The sequence below is a fragment of the Dermochelys coriacea genome, chromosome 10 (assembly GCF_009764565.3).
Source record: "Dermochelys coriacea isolate rDerCor1 chromosome 10, rDerCor1.pri.v4, whole genome shotgun sequence".
NCBI lineage: Eukaryota > Metazoa > Chordata > Testudines > Dermochelyidae > Dermochelys > Dermochelys coriacea.
This window is the reverse complement of record NC_050077.1, coordinates 50104248-50126059: the sequence shown is the minus strand read 5'-3', so window position 1 is coordinate 50126059 and position 21812 is coordinate 50104248. Positions and strand designations below refer to the sequence as shown.

Below are 21812 nucleotides of genomic sequence, written 5' to 3'. Positions count from 1 at the left end.
CCTTGCTGAGGGTGCAATTAATCCCATCATCCAGATCATTAATAAAGATGTTGAACAAAACTGGCCCCAGGACTGACCCCTGGGACACTCCACTTGATACCGGCTGCCAACTAGACATCGAGCCATTGATGACTACCTGTTGAGCCAGACTATCTAGCCAGCTTTCTATCTACCTTACAGTCCATTCATCTAATCCATACTTCTTTAACTTGCTGGCAAGAATATTGTGGGAGACTGTATCAAAAGCTTTGCTAAAGTCAAGATATATCACATCCACCGCTTTCCCCATATCCACAGAGGGAGTTATCTCATCAAAGAAGGCAACCAGGTTGGTCAGGCATGACTTGCCCTTGGTGAATCCATGTTGACTCTTCTTGATCACCTTCAAGTGCTTCAAAATGGATTCCTTGAGGACCTTCTGCATGATTATTTGATAAGGGCAATCTCTATAACTACTGTCCCCATCTCGAATCCCTAATATCTGTGGAAAATTATCAAGAATGTTGTGGAAAAACAATTTAATACTGCTCCCTTCAGCACTATCGACCTGAGGTGCAGACAACACATTTGCAGACCCTAGCAGGGACTGACAAGTTTGCACTTGAATGGCTCTGCTCTGTTTTATTGTAAACTAGATTGATGATACTCAACCTAGACAAGACTAAAGTGAATTTTACAAGATGGGGGAATTAAGCAGAGGAATCAGTGGAAATTATACCAGCTTTCCAGATTGCTGGGAAGAGTCCATGGCTTGTTTCTCATATTCATAACCTATGGATTTTGCTGGGTTCCTGGCAGCTGCTGGAGTCACAGGTATCAACAATTGTTAAGTGTGCCTATCATGTGTATTTGGGAAGGAGGTTATGTTTTCTTCTTTTGGGTACAGTTTCACCACATTATCTATGCCTTTGTCACTTCAAAGGTAGATTATAGTAATGGGGCTATCCTTTCCAATTGTTTGGAAACTGCAGCTAGTATAGAAATGGGCAGCCTACTTGTTTAATGTCTGCTCAAGCAAAGACCACACTATGCTGTGTCCTGAGATCTGTACTGGCTACTGAGACTGTTTCCCAAGTGAAGTTTAAGGCATTAGTTTTCATCTTTAGAGCCTTAAATAGTTTGGGGTCAGATGTTTGCAAGACTATGTCTCTCCTTGTGTATCAGAATGATAGTTGAGGTCATCTGAGGCACTCATGCCAATAGATTCCTCCTCATAAATAGAGAGGGCTGACAGCAAGTCATTCTAGATCAAGAAAGGGAGTGAAATCCAAAGCTCTCTTCATGTCCCAGAGCCTGGATTTGATACCTCACAGGGGAGTTGTGAGGATAAACACATTGAAGATCGTGAGGTGCTCATATGCTACGGTGATGAGGGCCATATAAATACAACAGACAGAAGGATCGACCAACCTACTTTCAGGACACGCTGCAAGATCCACCTATTTTTCCAGGTGATTCTGGTAGGGAGGGGAAGATAGGAAGGGACATGACTGCAGGATAGCTAGGAGGTTGATTGAAGAACTACAGGAGACTAGGCTGGGGACAAGAATACACAATATTTTGGGATGGGGACCTGGGTTTTTTGCGTGTAGTTAGCATGTGTGTGATGTGTGTTGTTGCTGTTTTACTTGTTAAGATGTAAGGGCCCTGTTTGTGTCCTGTTTTGCAGTTATACCAAAATTGAGTGTTATAGTAAAAAATAAAAATAAAAACAAAAAATGTGGTGTGAGTAGAGTTTAGAGAGGTGCAGAAGAAATATAGAGAAGAAAGAGCCTATTCCTTAAACACAATGACCACTAACCTCCGTACCTGCAGAACAAAAGGCCAGACTCACTTGACACAGCTTTCTCATAATAAATCAATAACCTCTGGGAACGGACAGAAAAATTATACAGTAAAACCTGTTTAGAGACCACCTCTGAAGAGAGACCACCTGTCACAAGCAACTACTTGCAGAGGCCATGGAACACCACCGCTCTCCAGTGTGCAAACCTTTGAAGAGAGACCACCTCTTACAAGCAGCCACTTTTGCTAACTCTAATGAGTGGTTGCTCTTGGCAGGTTTTACTGTATATAAAAGACACTAGTAAAGCACTCATATACCACAGTGATCAGCACAGGATAGGTTAGATCAGTGGTTTTCAACTTTTTCATTTGTGAACCCCTACAAAATTATCAAGGTGTGGACCTCTTTGGAAATCTTAGACATAGACTGAGGACCCCTAGGGTCTGCAGACCATTGGATGAAAACCACTGGGTTAGATGGATAGAAAAAAATATTTTATTAGAAAACGAAGTTAATTTATATACATTGCACCATTTCAATTCTGTGAGAATTTTCAAATCTGTCTTAAAGTATTACATTTCAGATGGCACTGTAAACCAGAAGAATATTAATATTAATATTAAAATCTTTTACAAAACATACCACTTCTTCATCTGAAAGCTCTCGTCCTTGGATGCTGCTATTTTCTCTCACTGCTTGTTGGTGTTTTTTCCCCTTAATGTGGCTAAAGAGATACACCTCTGAGGAAATCTGAAATGAGAATAAATGATGATTAGGGCCCTACCAAGTTCATGGTCCATTTTATTAAATTTTACGGTCATAGCATTTTAAAAACCTTGAATTTCACAGTTTCAGATATTTAAATCTTAAATTTCATGCTATTGTAACAAAACATGAACATGTATTTAAAAAATGGCAAAATATAAACATGTAAAAGCCCTTAAGACAGAGGTTCTCAAACTGTGGTCCACAGACACCAGTGGTCCGCGAGCTCCATTCAGGTGATCCGTGGATAGTTCTAAAGTGCGCACCTGAGCTGCTGCACACAAGAGAATGAAGGGCCACTCACCTAATTAGAATTCCACCATTTTATGGTTTTGGGGTTATCATGCCAATATTTTCCATCCCACGGCACTGGTCCAGTGGAGACTGGCATAGTGGAGGACTCCAAGTTGTTTATTCTTGCTCAAAGCAAGTTTATTCCAAAAATGGTGTAAATGGCTGTACACCATTTGGAATAATTCTGTGTTTGGACATGAGGTATGATACAGATGTTCTAGGCACAGCTCAAGAGGGTGACAACACCAACTTCGTCTGGTGCAGATGAAGCCTAGAAATACAGACTGGAATTCAGCTAATAAGCTAAGAGCAATGCTCATGTTTAGCCCACATGAATCACGGATATTGCACTCTACTAAGCAGTAGCAAGATCCAAGGTACTGGTAGTAAAAGCTACATGTCTCTCTGTGATACGTAAACCAATTCAGGGCATTCAGCCACTGAACTATCTCTGTGCTTACAATGTTGTTGTAGCCAGCAATGTAGTTGGTCCCAGGATATTAGAGAGACAGGGTGGATGAAGTAATATCTTTTATTGGACTAATTTCGTTTGGTGAAAGAGACATGCTTTTGAGCTACATGGAGCTCTTGATCTGAAGAAGAGCTCTATGTAGCTTGAAAGAGTGTCTTTTTCACCAATAGAAGTTGGTCCAATAAAATATATTACCTCAACCACCTTGTCTCTGGGTTATAGTCCACAGAAACTATGCAAGACTCCCTGGTAACATGCATGCAGAGACTACTCCATAGCCAAGTGTACACTCATGAACACCTGTTTACTCTGTCAGAAAGAAGGGTTCTTGTAAATGTCAATACCATACCTCTTAATCTTCAAGCTTGCCAATGAATGACACAAGCAAGCAATATTGGCAAATGATTAAAATATGGAACATTTATGTTTCATTTTATGTTGTACCATAACTAACATATTATAATTGTTTTAACTATAAAACCTGTTTTAAGGGTATTTTCTCACTGCATGAATAAAATAAACCAATTTTAAACAAAAACCTGGAAAAACAAATTCCATCGTGTGCAATGGGAAGGAAGACCTATTTGGATTGTCAGCAGGGTTTGAACTCTGGACCATGAAATCTCCAGCATAGACCTCTATCCCTTGAACTGTTATCCTCTATTTGGATCTACCAGTAGAGAGGGAATTGATATACACTTTGCTAGCAAGCTGCACAATTATCTCTTAGACAACAGCAAAATGATGGAGATCAAGAATCTTGGTTTCTATTCAGGTTCTGGGAAGGGAGTGTGATATGGTGGCTAGAATAGTGGTTATTTAGGACAGGATAGCTGAGCACATAGATCTGGCACATTCATTCTGACAGGCAGTGTGGCTGAGTGGACAAGACTTAGGTCTACGATATGATAAAAACTGGGTTTTTATTCTCAGCTCTCCCTGAAGTGACCTTGTGAAATCTTTCAGTGAACTTATTTATAAAATGAAGAAATGATGCTTGACTGACTTCTTGGGTAGGTTATGAAGCCCTTGCTCAATTATAAGGAGCTATAGTAGACAGAAAAATAAACAGCAATCAGTACAAGGGAGGCGAGACCTCCTAGCTCCAGCTCAGTGAACGGTGCCCTAGGTTACTTGATTCTCTCTCCCCGTTTCTGGAACATTGCTCGTCTTGGCAGTGCAATGGAACAGCATCCTAATGTAACTTCAATGCCGAAGATCCCACAAAATCTGCGACAGTTCAGAGCTCTGATCATTACTCTGTCTGTTCACAAAAGCGAGGAAGCGGGGTACACAAAAGCGAGGAGGGGGGGAGAATGGTGGGGCAGTACTCCATTTACAATACATTCATACCTGTAAACCACAACAAAACTGGTAGATCGAAAGCTTAGCTAGGCCCATTACTTTTGATAGCTGTCTTTCAACCCAACTTACCAAGACATTGCATAATGAACACTGCTTTTTTCGTTCATATGGTGTAAGTTTAGGTGCATAATCAGTATTAGCATGTCTGCCACTGCTTAATTCAGCTGCCTTTTCTTTCCTCTGTTCAATTTGTTCCATGTGTCTCCGAATGCTTTCATCATGCTAAATAAAACAATAAATGGTAAACAACATGAAATAAAAATAAACAGAAACAAATAATGTTCAGAAATATCAAGGTTTATTAAGTACTGTCTAGTTCTAGATGATGAAAAGTTAAATTGAAACTTATGTATAATACCTTCCAAAATGCCAAAAAGGATGAACCATGCTGTCTCACCACACACATTTAAAGTGTGTTATTATTTATTGATATAATTTAAAATATTAACACTATACTGCTATTTATGTAGACTAGTATCACTCCATCATCTTTGGTAAATCTAGTCCTATGGTTTTCTGTTGCATTTAGTTTCTGAGCTCATGTTGTATTTCTTCCTGAGGAAGAATTCTGAGACAGAATCCATACAGACATTACTTGTGTAATCATGCTTGCTCTGATGAATTGAAAGCAACATGGCATCAATTAAAACGGTATAAATGATTTATTATTAATATTTAGATTGCAATAGGGATTACAGTCTCTAGACCCTTTCAAACAATGCTTTGTTTATCAACCACAACAAGGATGGCCCAAAACCTATATATTACCTAATACTAGAAATTGGCTTATAAGCATCAACTGTATGACAAAGATTGACATTTCACAATAGGAGTACGTGTAGCAAAAGTGCTTCTTAATTAGTGGGATCAACAGTAGAAAATTACTTAGACATGAAAGAACAGTCTGTTTTTTAAAATTATACGATTGTATAGACCTACCGCAATGGGCCCCAGATCCTGATGGAGACTAGTAGATACTCCTATCATGCTATTACTACTACTACTATTTTGTGACTGATAAAGATTTTATTTTCTCATTTCACCAGAATTTCAAAAATAGCACTTAGTACTTTGGAAATCTCTATGCCTCTCAAAATAGAATAGATATACATTCAAACTTCTTATCATTTGGTCTTTGGTTCTTTATAAGGTAGGAGTTTCACAAGCTGTTTTGCCATACTGCAGCATTCTACCTAACATTCACAATCCTACAACTGACTCCACATGACTGGAACCCTGTGTTTCTGCAGAGACCCAGTGAAATGGACAGGTCTCTGAGTGGATCCAGTTGCAGGACTGGGACCATGTTCTATGCAGTGAAGAGGAAGGAACATGCCATACTTCCATTACTGATACTTGTGAAGACCCATAAAATGGCATCATTTCCCATGTCCTCTTCTGTGTAACTCTGGTGTGTAGACTGTTTTCACCAAACTGTACAATATCAGTTTTAATTTTTTTTTTACCAAGACGTTTATTTTTGCCAGAATTTCATTTTAATAGTAAGATTAGAAATTCAAAATTATTTTGACTTTCTTCAAAAGTACAAAATCATTTAGACCTAACTTTGATCCCACACTAGGTTTACCCTAATGTAATTCCATTGACTTCTATAGCATTATTTCTGATTTACAGTGTCAGTGAGAGCAAAATCAGACCCATCTTCATAAGCCAGATGTCGAGATAAAAATCCTGAACTACAGTAGCAAAATTCAAGGTATGATATGGCTCTACTGTAATGATTTTGCTAAATAAAATGTACTTAAAGAAAATAACGTTGCGGAAATTCTATTTTAAATAAAATGTGTTTTTGGTTAGAAAGACTATTACTCCCTTTATACCTTCAGCTGAATCTTTTTCTGTAGCTCCTCCATTGCTTCTTGTTGAGCTGCAGTGAGAGCTGCCAGCCTCTCCTCTCGATCTCTACCAAAGGAGAATATGTATTATAGCAAAAGTGGTAAAGGTATGAAGTATACATTTATAGTTATACTATATATTTGAGATGGGGAAAGAAAATCAGAGAAGGCATTAACCGCCATTTAAGTTAAAGTAGCTCAGGAGGGAGATAAAAGTAGTTCAGCAGAAACTAGATTAATTACTGAAGATAATAGATGCATTTAAGCTTTAATGGTCTCATAACAGCAGATACCTGAGATCTTGTTCCAGATTCCAGACCCCACTCCAGTGTAGTTCAGAGCAGGTATAGATGACATGGTGGTAAAAAACACTAATGAATGTGAGTCCTGTCTACGCTAGCACTTCCACTGTTGCTACCTCTTGTGAAGTGACAACAGGGAGTAAAACATTGGTGACTTTCCCCAAAACATCTAGTGCAGACAAGGCCAATCACAGAGTCACACAACAGTTGGGGAAAATGCTTGAGATAGAAAATGACGATGGCTAAAGATCTGATCACAGCAGCTTTCTGAAGTTCTACAAATTAAGCTTTTCTGCTGTTTTTGCTGTTTCATATATACTCTTGATCAAAGCAATAAGAAATATGTGCATATTGTAAATAAAGGAATTTACAAGACAATTGCTAGCCAGAGGACTGAATTTACTAGCCATATATTGACATGCAAGATGCACGAAAGACCCTCAAGCAAGTCCATGTGCAAAGCTCTGGTGAACCCACCTTCCGCACTGAGAAGAAATAAAAGGTGCTGTCTCTAAATCCTACTAGGGGTCCCCATCTTTAATCTCAGGCTAGTAAGTGTTGATGCATTTGAAGTCACCTTTGCTTCCATCTGGCTGCAAGAAGGCGATGCTTACTGAAGCGGGGGAGAGAAAGGTTTCTTACATCTCCCCTGCTTTTTTTCTTTTTGTCCTGCAGCCCCATGAATATTCCAGTGCTTTTCTCTGGTGCTGATGATTGTAAAAATTGTAAAGTGACATGATTCTCAACAGTTTCACTGCTCCACTGAATAGTTCAGAGAAATTTTCCAGTCTTAAGTTCAATCTGCTGCTGCTTCTGCGGAAAGCCAAGAGCAGAGCACAGGCACTTGAACTAACAATCAAGAAGAGAGTGCCTCATCAGTTCATATTTGGAAAATTATCTTTGAAACCTTAAGTATTAGAAACTTTGTTCTTTTAGAACAAAGCTTAAATTCTGCAGAAATTAATTATTACGGTCACGCATTCAGCAGGGCAAGTTTCCCACTTGCCAACAGCAAGTGAGAAAATGGAATTTTCAAACTTAATCATAAATTACAATACAGTTGGCTGCTGTTAATGTTTGTATAAAGATAAGCAGCCTGGGTAGGGGCCAAAAGAGGTAATGGAAGCACAATGCATGCAGTTTTGGCTATGCTCAGCAATGAAGAAGGCACTTAAATCAACTATGCATCTAATACATTGATACACACACAATACAAAACCTTTAGAATCAATTCTATTGAACTGCTTATTTCATGTACTTGAACCAAGGACCTAGGCGCAAATACAGCCAACTGAGGGATGCTACATAGAACAGAAATAAAACAAAGATCCAAGGACATCTGAACTGGGTTGAAGGGAATATGTTGCACACAAAGAGGTGAGCATTTGGTTTTGTGGACATATCCCCTTTCTTATAGGTTGAACCCGTAAAAAAGTCAAAGCTCAGCCTTGCCCTACTGAGTAGCAGAACAAAGTGAAATGCTCTAGAGATGGTGGAGAGAGACAAGGTGGGTGAGGTGATATCTTTTATTTGACCAACTTCTGCTGTATTGAGAGACACAAGCTTTCGATCTACACAGAGCTTTTCTTCAGGTCTGGGAAAGATATTCAGAGTGTCACAACTAAATGTAAGAGACAACAGATTGTTTAGCATAAGTAGTTAACCCATCGTCTTAGGACTAGTCTACACTTGAAATGCTACAGCAGCACAGCTGCAGTTGAACCACCGTAGCATTTCAAGTGCAGACACTGCCTACGTTGACAGGAGAAGCTCTCCTATCAGCATAGCTAATCCACCTGCCCGAGAGGCAGTAGCTAGGTCAAAGGAAGAATTCTTCTGCCAAGCTAGTGCTATCTACACAGAGACTTACATCAGCTTAACTATGCTGCTCCGGGGTGTGGATTTTTCATATCCCTGAGCAACGCAGTTATGCTGACCTAATTTTCTCGTGAAGACCAGGCCTAAGAGAGACAAGGTGGGTGAGGTAATATCTTTTATTGCAGCAACTTCTGTTGGTAAGCAAGACAAGCTTTTGAGCTTTCCCAGAGCTCTTGTTCCGGTCTGGAAAATATACTCAGAGGGTACAGGACTAAAAGACCTATGGCCCAGGCCATCTGACTTGGGCTTGCAGGGCTCAGGCTGAGGAGCTAAAAATTGCTGTGTAGATATTTGGGCTCAGGCTGGAGCTCTGGCTCTGGATCACTCCCCACTTGAGAAGTCCTAGAGCTTGGCCTCTAGCCCGAATGTCTACAAGAAATTTTACAGCCCCGCAGCCCGAGTCCCGCAAGCACAAGTCATGGCTGACCTATGCCAGCTATGAGTGTTTAATTGCCGTGTAGACATACCCCAAGTGTCTCATCTAAATACAAGGTAGAACAGATTGTCTGGCATAAGTAGTTGACACATATTTCAAGGGACCATTCAAGGTGAAGTGGCCTTTAACACTTCTCCAGTCCTGACCCCAGCCTTCGAGGAACAGGGAAAAAAAAGCTTGTCAGGGGAAGTTTAAGTGGGTTACGGATTGTTGTAAGAAGCCATAAATCCAGCATCCTATTCAATGTATGATTTTTAGTATCTAGCAAAGTTATGAAATTAAGCTCCCAGACTCATCTTTTGAAAGTGTTGTTCAGGTTTTCTTTGAGGATGAGGACCTAGAGGTCAAATACAGAGTCACTGCTTTGTGAAAAGTGTTCACCCACAGGCCATATGGTATTTTTGTCTTTTATCATTTTTGTGAGAGTTCAGTTGAGAGCACAGTGATTGTATTATTTTACCCACAAAGTTTTTATTGGGGCATTTAGTACACTGGATGGAGGTATACTGGATGAGGTATACCACATGTTATGATAGGCATGTGTAGAACCCATGGACCTTGAAAGGTGTATTGTGGAGGGTTCTGATCATTGTAACAGTGGAGATATGTCTATAGGTTTTGCATCTGTTGTTCTAGCAAGGTCTGGTACCGCTTTGAGTTAGTGTGTCCTGGTCTGTGTAGAATATGCTTCTGATGGAGAGGTTGGGGGTTGTTTGAAGGCCAAAAGAGGAGGTTCAGGAAAGATTTCTTTCACAATGTGGCCCCATCAAGTATGAGTTGCAATTGTCTAATGATACCCCATATGGGTTCCAGTGTGGGGTGGTAGATGATATCTAGAAGTGTACAGTTGGAGAGGGAACCCATATAGGAAACATGGACTGAACAGAGATACTGAATTTATGGCTTATTACAACCATCTATAACCTCCTTAATACAACCCCCAAGTTCCCACCCTCTTTCCTCCCCATGACTGGAGGGTTGTTAATAGGCCACTGCACCTTGGTTCCTTGAAATGTGTGTTAACTATTTATGCTAAACAATCTGTTCCATCTTCTATTTAACTATGACACTGAGTACGTTTCCTAGACCTGAGGAACAGTGCTGTGTAAGCTCAAATCCTTGTCTCTCTCTCCAACAGAAGTTGGTTCAATAAAAAATATTACCTCATCCACCTTGTCTCTCTGATATCCTGGAACAAACATGGCTATATCAGCACTGCATACAACGCATTATAAGAGAGCATTCAACGTGAACTGGCCCAGTAGCTGCTAGAGCAGCCCTGGAGAACTTGAATCTCCTCTAAAGTTCAGTGCTTTGAATGAGTTGTAAGACTCTCAGCAAAACAGTCAATCATTCCAAAAAGGTCTTGGCAAACCTTCTTATGTAAACAATTTTGAATTATGGAAGGGGTAATCTATTTTAGTTGGTCTTCCTAGATCTTGACAGCTCAGTGTGTTACTCAAAGAAATATCACACTCAAACCTAACAAAATCTACCCCAATCAGACAATATAGTGATCATGGTAATCTGAAACCAACATCTTCCTGCTGCTTTTGGGGCATTTCTGTTTTTGAATGTGCCTGCCATACTCTCTAATGAGAAAAATTAAACAATAGATATTCTGAAATAAAACTAATCTGAACAGCAAAAGTAGAAAGGGCAAAATATTAAAGAAAACTGAAAAGTAAAATATTAAGAACTACTTTACTGAATAAACTAGTTCTGGTGAAGGCTTACATAAACTCAAACTTAAAAAATAAAAAAAGCACAGAAAATATAGAAATACAAGCAGGGAGAACAAGGCTCACAGTGAATACTAGGCACAATCGTCCTTTCAGAAAACGTAAGTGAACTCCTCCAATTGCCATGGGGGGAAAAGGACATGACGAATGAGACAAATTATGTACTTTATGTACTATCTCCCCTGAGGTACATAAGCAACACCTGCACTTTAGTCTTTAGAAAATCTTGATTTTGGCTTTAAAGAACTCCTGACTCACACTACACACCCAAAGAACACAACGTCCAAAATGGATTATGCAACAGAACTTATTTTAGAGAACTATTTGTTTTCCTTCCTCTATGTGACATCAAATTAAGATAAAGATAAAATAACTCTATGGTTTTTGAATCAATATTTTAATGTAGATAAAATTCCTAAAACTCAATGCCCCTAAGTACAAACATAAATATTACTCCTTACATAGCTTACTGGTACATATGTAAAACATATTTGTATATCATTAGGTTCAATAATACAGTTGTATGATACTATTGACAGAAATGGAATTTTCCATATTATGGATGTCACCTCTTTGGAATATAAAATGCTCAGAAATTGCATCTAAAGCCTTACTGGGAATCAAGCTAATGTACCATGAGGGTACAGGGTCTCTTAATAGGCACTTTTACGTACACTACCCCTTTCATAAGAAGGCTTTAATCACCACCAGATGCACAAATGGGTGGATTTTTGAAGAAAAGTTATGTAGATATTCCAAAATAACCGATTCCATTCTATTTTAAGTCTTTAATATAAGATTCAAGTATTTCTAACAGCAAAATAATGAGCCACATCCTTGAGTCCCACTGAGCTATACCAGAATCCAAGAGGGAGGGTGACTTAAAGTCAAACTCACTCCCCTGAACCATGGCAGCAGGACTCATGTTTGGACTGATTTATGATAGAGAAACCTTTGGGCTACTCTAACATATGCCAAGTGCAATGCCCCACTAAAGGCCATTCTACAGTCCTGTGATAGACCCAGGACAGATGGGTACAGCAGTGTAGCAGAAAGCAGATATACTCGCCACTGGATTAACAGTTTTCTGTTCCCTGAGTGACCAGAGCAGGGGCTGCTCCAGGCTAATGAGAACGCCTGACTCCAATTAACCTGCTAAGAGTCAAGTGAGGCCATTAAGCTAATGTGACCACCTGACTCTAACTAAGGCCCCTCTGATAATATAAAAGGGCTCACTCCAGTCGGGCAGAGAGGAGCAGAAGTGTGGCTGAAGGGCTGGTTAATGAAGACACCCTCAAATCATTGGTAAGGGAGCCCTAAGGTAAGGGTGAAGAAGGGAGAAGCAGGAGAGCTGCAGGGAAGTGGTCCAGGGCAATGTAGCAACTCTGGCAGTAAAAAGTTGGCTGCCAGCAGCTGCTACCATTAGGGTCCCTGGACAGAACCCGGAGTAGAGGGCGAGCCCAGGTTCCCCTCAACCCACCACTACAGAAACACCTCCGGGAGGGGAAAACAAGCGCCTGTCAGGACAGGAGGCTAAACTGTTTTGGCATGAGGCTGTAGGAGCAACAGAGACTGGGACTCTCTCACCAACCTCCATTGCTGGCTTATGATGAAAAGGGCTCAGTAGACTGTATCGCTGGCCCTAGAGAGAGAAGGGCTACGTGGAGGGTTGCAGTGAGCCTCTGAAGCTAGCATAAACCGCCTGGAAGCGTGGGACCCACAGGGACAAGGTCAGACCTCTGCCACAGTCCAAATCACAGGATTGCAAGACGCTGTAGCCACACCTCTTCCTATCCTTATCCCTATGCCAAGGAAGGAGAACCAGGAATGGATGGCATAGAGTTGGTATGCTGACTTAGCACCAGAGAATTCCTCTAAGTAAGGATTTCTCTATTTCCCAGCAGCTCTTTTAGGACAGCTTTCTTCCCACTCTCTATCACTGAAATGGGCAAAGGGGACAGGATAGGATTTGACTTATACCCCTTTTGAATAGTATGCAGTTAATAAAGCATGGAGTCACACACTGAACTAATGAGGATAAAACAAAATATCAAATAGCGGGCTTCTGTGAAAAAATAGTAATGTAATTAAAAGACTATCTTAATGCACAGTGGGGTCAAATTAAAGTTGTACAGGCAATCGTATGCCTAGCATTTCCTAACTCTTGAGTGCTTGACTTTGCAACGTTAACACTCTTAACACATTTTTTTGATAGAATTTCTAACTTTTTAAAAAAACAAACTGATAAAAAAAATTCTTGTTGAATTTGAGTGGAATCATAGCTTCTCAGCACAAACCTGTCACTTGAACTAATGAATAATGGCTAGAAGTAGTAGGCTGTCATCCCCTATGTGGACCAGCCACTGGAGGGGGATGAGATGCACACTTTGTCAGCACATTTCACAGATATTTGCTGACAGTAGAAGAAAGCTGAGGCTTGTGACCTTGAATCCCATTCCAGGTTCAGTAGGGAAGCGTGGTATAGCAATCAAAGATGCTTCTGTTCCAGTCTTGTCTGTTACAGGATATTGGACTAGACAGACCATAGGTCTGATCAAATATGGCACTCCTTATGTTCCTGTTGACTGAGCATTTCGGGGATGGGAGACAAGAAAAGGCAGAAATGATTTTAGGTATGGCAAAAAAGGATCACTTACCCACAATAACTAGTTTTCTGATTCTGCTTCTTCCATAGAGGCACAGTGTAGATGTTGCATGCCTAGCAACATGGACACAACTATTTTGAGCAAGAGTTGAGCAACTGTAATTCCCTTAATCAACATTCCACTGACTGAAGGCAAGTCTACACTAGAAGCACTACAGCAGCTCAGCTGCACCTGTGGTCGCTGTAGTGCGTCTGGTGAAGACGCTCTATGCTGACAGGAGAAAGCTCTCCTATCAACATAATAAAACCACCTCTGCAGGAGTCAGAAGGCTATGTCAGTGGGAGAAGCTTTCCCACCAACTTAGCACTGTCCACACGGGCACTTAGGCCGATGTATCTTACGTTGCTTATTCACAGCCCTGAGGGATATAGTTATACTGACATAAGTGGTAGTGTGTACAACCCTTGACAGTATAACTGCCCCTGAAATATCCCTCAGTTCTTCACTATCTCTAAAAGCCCAAGACACCTATGAGGCTTTACCACTTTTGTTAGAAACTTGGGGGAGGCCTAAGTACTCTGCCTAATCTTTATGGAATATGGTATACAGTTGGTTTGGCCGTCAAAGCCTGTTACTCCAAATTCTCATAGCCAAGGTAGTGACCACTAGAAATGAGACTTTGAGTGACTGTTGCTTTTTGTACCATCTGTCTACAAGCCCCTTCCCTAAGTCCGGCTAACAAAAACTCAAATATCAAGGATAATTAATCTCCTGGAAGGGAGAGTACAGGTTCATAAGATCTTTTAAAAATTGTTTGAAGTAAGGATGGTAAAATATAAGAACAGCCAGACTGGGTCAGACCAGTGGTCCATCTAGCCCAGTATTCTGTCTCCCACTGTGGCCAGTACCAGCACTTAAGGAACAGCGTACAGAACAGTGTAATTTTGGAGAGATCCACACATCTTACCCTCCTGGCCTCTGGCAGTCAGAGGTTTAGGGATGCCACTAGCATGAGGGTTACACAGCTGACCAGCTTGGCTAAAGCCTTTGATAGATGTATCCTCCATGAACTTATGTAGCTCTTTTTTAAACTTGTTATACTTCTAGCTGTCCACACATCCCATGAGTTCCCCAGGCTGACTGTGCGTTGTGTGAAAAATTACTTCCTCTTGTTTGTATTAAACAGGCTACCTGTTATTTCATCAGATAACACCTGCTTTTTGTTTTGTGAGAAAATAATAACACTTCTCTATTCATTTTTTCCCACACAATTCAAGATTTTATAAATCCCTATCAGACCCCCCCCGCCTTAATTGTCAATTTCTAAGCTAAACTGCCTACTCTTTTTAATCTTTCCTCATACGGAAGCAATTCCGTATCTTTGATCATCTTTGCTGCCTTCTCTGAACGTTTTCCCAGTTCTAGTGTATCCTTTTTGAGATGGGGTGTCCAGAGCTGGATATAGTATTCAAGATGTGGGCACACCATGGATTTATATAGTGGCATTATGACATTTTCTGTTTTTTTTTTCTATCCCTTTCCTAATAGTTCCTAACATTCTGTTACCCTTTATGACCACAACTATACATTGAGCTGTAGCTTTCAGAGAACTACCCACAATGACTCCAAGATCTCTTTCTGGGGTGGTAAAAGCTATTTAGAGCCCCTCCTTAGACATGTGTAGTTCAGATTATTTTTTCCAATGTGCACTACTTACATTTATCAATGTTGAATTTCATTTGCTATTTTGTTGTCCAGGCACCCAATTTGTGTGAGATCCCCCTGTAACTCTTCACAGTCAGCTTTGGACTTAATTATGTTGAATAGTTTTGTATCATCAGAACTCTTTGCCACTTCACTGTGCACTTCCCTTTTCCAGATCATTATGAATTTATTGAACAGCACAGGTCTCAGTACAGAATCTTGAGGGATCCTGCTGGTTACCCCTCTCCATTGTGAAAACTATTTATTCTAACTCTTGTTTCTTATCTTTTAACCAGTTACTGAGCCAAGAGAGGACCTTCCCCTGTTATCCCATGGACTACTGTGATAGACCCAGGCCAGCTGGGTACAGCAGAGTAATTTTTTTTTTTTTTTAGCTTGAGTTTTTTATTTTGAGGTCTGATCCCTCTTTAGATGTGCTGCTGGTGTATATTGTTTTTAGAGTCATCTGAGCTCAGCAGAATAGAAGGCAGCCACCCACTGCACGGCCCCTCGCCCCATTAAGCCATGTCAGACGTGCTTTCAGCTGAGGATGGCTTCAGTGCCGCTATACTGGCCATGGATAAGCATTTTTCTGTTCCCTGACTGACCAGAGCAGGAGCTTCTCCAGGCTAGGGTGGACACATGACTCCGATTAGCCTGTAAAGAGTCAGGTGAGGCTGTTAAGCTAATGCGAACACCTAACTCTAATTAAGGCCCCTCTGATACTGTAAAAGGGCTCTCTAGTCAGGCTGAGGAAAGCCAGGGAGCTAGAGGAGAGGAAGTGCAGCTGAAGGGCTGGGTAATGAAGACACCCTCAAGCCACTGAAAAGGGAGTTCTAAGGTAAAGGTGAAGAAGGCGTTAAGAGAGAGAAGCGGGGGAGCTGTGGGGAAGTGGCCCAGGGAAATGTAGCAATTCTGGCAGTGAAAAGTTGGCTGCCAACAGCTGCTGCCATTAGATCCTGGGCTGGAACCCTGGAGTAGAGGGCGGGCCCGGGTTCCCCCCCAAACCACCACTACAGAAACACCTCCTGGAGGGGAAGACAGGCCCCTGTCAGGACAGAAGGCTAATCTGCTCTGGAATAAGCCCATAGGAACAACAGAGACTGTGGGAGTTCTCTCACCAACCTCCTTGCTGGCTTCTGATGAAAAGGGCTCAGTAAACTATACCCTGGCTCCAGAGAGAGAAGAGCTACGTGGAGGGTCACAGTGAGCCTCTGAGGCTTGCATAAACTGCCTGGAAGCGCTGGACCCACGGGGACAAGGTCGGAGCTCTGCCACACTACTTAGTTTCCTTAAGAGCCTTTGGTGAGGAACCTTGTCAAAGGCTTACTGAAAATCCAAGCATGCTACATTGACTGGATCACCCTTATCCACATGCTTGTTGACACCCCCAAAGAATTCTAATGGATGGGTGAGGCATGACTTCCCTTTACAACAAACTGTGTTCATCTACATTTCTGATAATTCTGCTCTTTGCTAGTTTAACAATTTGCCCGGTACTGAAGTTAGACTTATTGGCCTGTAATTGCCAGGACTGCCTCAGGAGCTCTTTTTAAAAATCAGCATTACACTATACTGTGGTCCCTTACATAACAATATGGTGCACAGAAACAACAGCTTGATGAATAAACCCAGTTGTCAGGAATAGCTTTGATTACACCAGAGATAAGAAAAAAAAATCTAAATGAACTGAAACTAGAATAAAGGATTTTAACTTGAGCAACCTTTTATAATCAGTTCTATTTAGCAGCATAGCACTTCCTGGACTCCCAAACAACTGTCTGGATCTCCTCATAAGCATAAAACATTCTGTCCTAAAAATCTAACAGCCATGATGTCAGATAAAGGGACTTGAAGTCTGGATACACTGAACTGTTAGGGAAGAAATCTTTAACACAAGGGGAGAGCGAACAGACGATCTCTGGAAAGAGCAAGAATTTCTAAGGACCAGGACTGCTTTTCCTACAGTGGTGCAACTAATATCACCCTGTCTCTGTTCTGCCAAATTTTCCTCAAGTCCTTTGGGAATTAAAGAAAATGGAGGCAATCACAAAGGGGCTCTTCCCCCCAACCATACGCGCTATGGCAGAGGCTTCCTAGAGTTGGCTAGATGGGCTCTGCGCAATCCAGGAACTGCTCAAAGAGTCATGAGCAGATTGGAGGATCTTGCCCTTAGTGTACATTATGTTTAAATATTTCATGGAATACTAGGTCTTTATATGATGTCAAATTAGATTAAATTTATGTTCTTGGAAGATGTAGAAAAAAATCATACAAATTCAGAATGTTTTACTTAGATTAGAGTATTCCTTAAAATGGCTTTGAAGAGCTCAAGCTGTGATAAGAAAAAAAATTTTTTTGTTTTAAACCAATGATCCTTTAGTCATAAAAAAACTTCAGCTACAAAAAGAATGTAGCATATATTTACTTATGCTTTCAGAAGGAGGGGGGAGAACTGAGAACAAGATTCAGACAAAAGAAATAAACACTAATAACTTAAGCAGAAGGTGATTTTAACATAAAGAAAGTCTTTCATGTACACTATAATGATGACCTACATTCAATAGGTCAAAATTTATATATACATCCAACTCATATTTGGCCCAAGATAGAGCACTGAATAGCTGAAATGGCTATTGTATTAAAAACCTCTTCGTGTACTTTTGATTATGGACAAACCATAAAAAAAATAGGAAAAAGGCAATTTGTTAAAAGGTCTTGTTAGTAATAAAAGGTTACAATATAGCAAATTTTAATACTGTAATAAAATAATAATGTATGTAGTGTGCACTGCAAATTTACACAGCACTTTTTCAACATAGAATAAGGAACCTGCCAGAAAGGACTTATAATTAATATGATTCACCTGATTTCTGAATTTGAAAATATTTATAAATAATATTTATTAATATTACTCTCCAAAAATACCAAAGCCCTAAGGCTGCATTGTGATCTGTACAGGAACAAAAGTCTACTTGCATGGAGACCATGCAGAATAAGGGCCCAAGATAGTAAGGAGAACTACCTGGCCCTTTCCCGTGCTGCATCTTCCCGTGCTTTCTCTTTCTCCTGCCGCTGCTGTTCAATCCGAGCTTCTTGTTCTTTCCTCTTCATCAGCAGCTCTTCAACCCGGGCTTGGCGTTCTGCTTCCAGAGCTCTTTTACGCTCCTAATGATAGAAAAGTTATTTTCAGCTATTCACTTTTATTTACAAATTAACAATGGTATGAAATCATATTTTACCATCATTAAAGGCTCTAAGGACCAGATATGCACTGGACAGAAGTCTTGATGCCTGCACACAAAGATGCTCACAAAGGTACACACATATAACCACCTAAATAATAATCTGAATGTGTAATTGTATGCACTCCTATAGGCAGTAAATGGGTATACATTTTTGTTTGCACATGAAAGACACTATTCACTCAATAATTGACTCAAAAAAGACTGACTAATTAACAGTGACATTTGGGTATATTCTCAACTTCTTAGAGGTTGAAGACTATGCTATAAAAATAAAATATCCTCTCAAAGAACTCCAAAGTCTTTGAGCATGATCCTAGAAGCATTTTGCATGGTAACTTAAGTACTGGATATACAATCGTTACATCTATTAAGAGCAAACAACTTATCTATGGTTTTGATTTTACACTAATAAAAAGTCAGGAAATTCAAAGTTATGACAACAGAAGTCATAACTCAGCCCCCTTTCCACATACGTAATATTTTGTGTTACTACATACGGGTGTTAGTTTTAATGTCTTAGTATACGTGTGTAATGTGGCTGGGTTATGGTTACTGTGGGAACCATAAATGATTATTCCAACTTGTATTTGTATAAAGTTTCAATAACATTGCGTGAATGCATTTAATTCCCTTTTTTTTTTAAAAAAAAGGTAAACAAGAAAAGTAAGCGCATGTTTGACTGTGACTGTACAATTAAATAAATAAACAAAAGTGCAAACTGCCATATGAAATATACAAAGTGCATCATGGGGCACTGCAGAAAAGACTGCTGGACCTCCCCAATACAACTCTTTAAGGGTATGTCTACGCTGCAATGTAAGCCCAGGCTCAGACTGAGGTTGGAGCCCAAACCCCGCTTCAGTCTACACACACACACCTCTCAGACTCAGGCTTGGATCTAGAATCCTGGGACTATTTGGGGCTGGAGGATTCAAGCCCGAGTCAATCTGGGACCCAGGGTTCGAGCCCTATTGCTTTGCAGAGTAGATGCAGCCCCATTGACACAGGTCCTGGGAGTCTGCCAAAAGTGTCCCATGGGCCAACTTCCTTTGTCCTCTCTATTCTGAGAATCTCCAGGGAAACAGAAGCAGCCCCCTTTGGTGTAGTGCAGCAGCTCGGTAAGTTAGCGTTTAACCTTTCCACTGTCTTCTGAACACTGAGCTGCAAACGCACCATCAGACAGCCTTCTGTGTTTGCAATGTGCTGTGCATAGAAATAGCACATAGGAGGCTGAGGGTCTTAGTCTTTAGTTAGGCAAAGGGATCTGTGGACAGAAAGGAATGGTGGTGGCATGGGGGACTGTAAGACTGCTTGGAAGATTTTTTCTGCCTGGATTGAGAGGGGCCTAGAGCCTCTGATGAGGGGCGATCAGGGCAGGACTAGAGAAGTGGCAGGTACTCAAGGGAGCAAAAGCAGGCTGAGACCGCAGGACAACAGGCTGCAGGCACAAAGGAGTGGATCATCCCTTGAAGATGAGGAGGAAAGCTAGGGAGATGATCATTAGGGACAAATGTTCTTCACAGATTGAACCACTCTAATGGGTCTCTTTCACAGGTGGTGAGCCAGACAATCCTTGGGAACCCAGGGTTTTTTTGAGTGATCAGTCCAAGTTCTATCAAGGCAGATGGGGTAAGTATGTTTTCTGGTTCCTGTGTAGTTACCTTTGTCTCAGCATGACCCTCTAAGCTATCAGAGGTGAAAAAGTGAGAGCTCTGTTTTTCCATAAAAAGGTAGAACTTACTCACCACTGATACCTATCAACTGCATAGGATTATTAAGTGAGCACTGAAGGAAGCGTGATTAAAGATTCACAGCCAAAAGATACTTGTGGTGATCTGAGGGATGTATACGGAAGAACAGGGAGTTTACACAAGAGAAAAAGTTATGCTTTGGTTTGTAACATAGGAAGCAGTGCCAAACAACGGATGTATGAAGCTAGAGAAATCTAGCATTGGAAGGGTGTAGTCAAAAATATAGAATTCCAGGAACCCACATTTTCTTTGTGTGTTTAAGTAGCCCTATAAATTTGGAATACTTAAGATGACTATTTAACTACAGTTTTTGCTTTGAATATCTTCAGGTTTTCATCATAAAGCCCTCAATATTGCTAAAACCTATTTGCTATTCCATTACAAGGAAACCATTAAATTCTTTAAAAAACTGAAGACATGACAAGTCCCAACTATCCAGTATTTGTATAAACAGCCCTGTTCAAGTTTTAGCAATCACATTTTTCCTAGATTCCTGAAGGATTGTAAAAGAAGCTATCTGTGGAATCTCGGTTTTTTGTAATTTAGTATAGGAGATAGATAAAAAATTTCATACGTTATATAATCATAACTAAGAGCAAATGTACTGCTTTTATTGTATTTTTGCAACTATTTTTTGCACTTGAAAAGTTACATTATACCTGAACAGCTTCATCACGTGCTTGCTTTTCTTCCTGCCTCCGTTGGCGTTCTTCCTGTAATTCATTTAGTCTTTGTTCATACTCTTTTAGTTTGGACAAGACATCATGACGTTTATTTTGGGCTTCTAAGGTGTTTATAAATGCAATTTCATTTACCTGCAATTAAACCAAAATGTACAAGAAATTTGAAGAGTTAAAGTAACATCTTCCATTTAGTGGAATCCCAGGTATATCTCTAACTTTTGCGGATAATAAGAGGTTTGCAGCACAGCGTATCCTTTCACACGTCCCTGGTTTTTCATCAAAAATTCTCGTGTTTAGTCTCAATATGATGCTATTCTTTGTTAAGGACTTCGATGTACATGAGAGAAAATACGCATATTTTAAAATAATTTACCTAGATTATCCTACATATCAAGAACTGCTATAAACTAAACCCCTATTTTTTATAAGGCCCTGATTTAGAAAGGTACTAAAGCACATGCCTACCTTTACTCACAAGTAGCTCCACTGAATGTAATGGGACTGTTCACATATTTAAGTACCATGCTGAATATCTTTAATCAACTTTTTAAAATTAAATTTACTTTAGACTGTAATACCAACTAACAGTGTCTGGGTTACAACCAATCTCATATACTAACATAACATTTTAGGTTTGGGGTTTTTTTAAATAAAAACATAGGTCCCTATCCTGCAAGCATTTACTCATGTTTCACTTTACACATGTGAGTAGTCCCACTGATTTCAATTTAAATGTTTGTAGGATTGGGTCTATATGATGCAATCCTTTATCTCACAGCTGCACCAACCAGGATTATTGTTTAAAGTCCACAGAGAGAAAGCATTACTTAGGCCCAGATCCTGAAACTGGATTCACATGGGCAGACCCCACTCCCCATCTAGAAGAGACCCTAGGCATTTTGCTATCCAGGGCAGAAACATTTT

The 21812-nt window shown here is 40.3% G+C and overlaps 1 protein-coding gene across 1 annotated transcript in view; it reads right to left on the bottom strand.

The window, feature by feature from the left end:
* The window catches only part of SCAPER (S-phase cyclin A associated protein in the ER), a 363891-nt gene that overhangs the window by 228297 nt on the left and 113782 nt on the right, over positions 1-21812 (bottom strand). Inside the window, 5 exon segments of the mRNA XM_043494057.1 lie at positions 2429-2536; positions 4752-4904; positions 6524-6605; positions 18232-18374; positions 20865-21020. Coding sequence (XP_043349992.1) covers positions 2429-2536; positions 4752-4904; positions 6524-6605; positions 18232-18374; positions 20865-21020 — 642 coding nt within the window.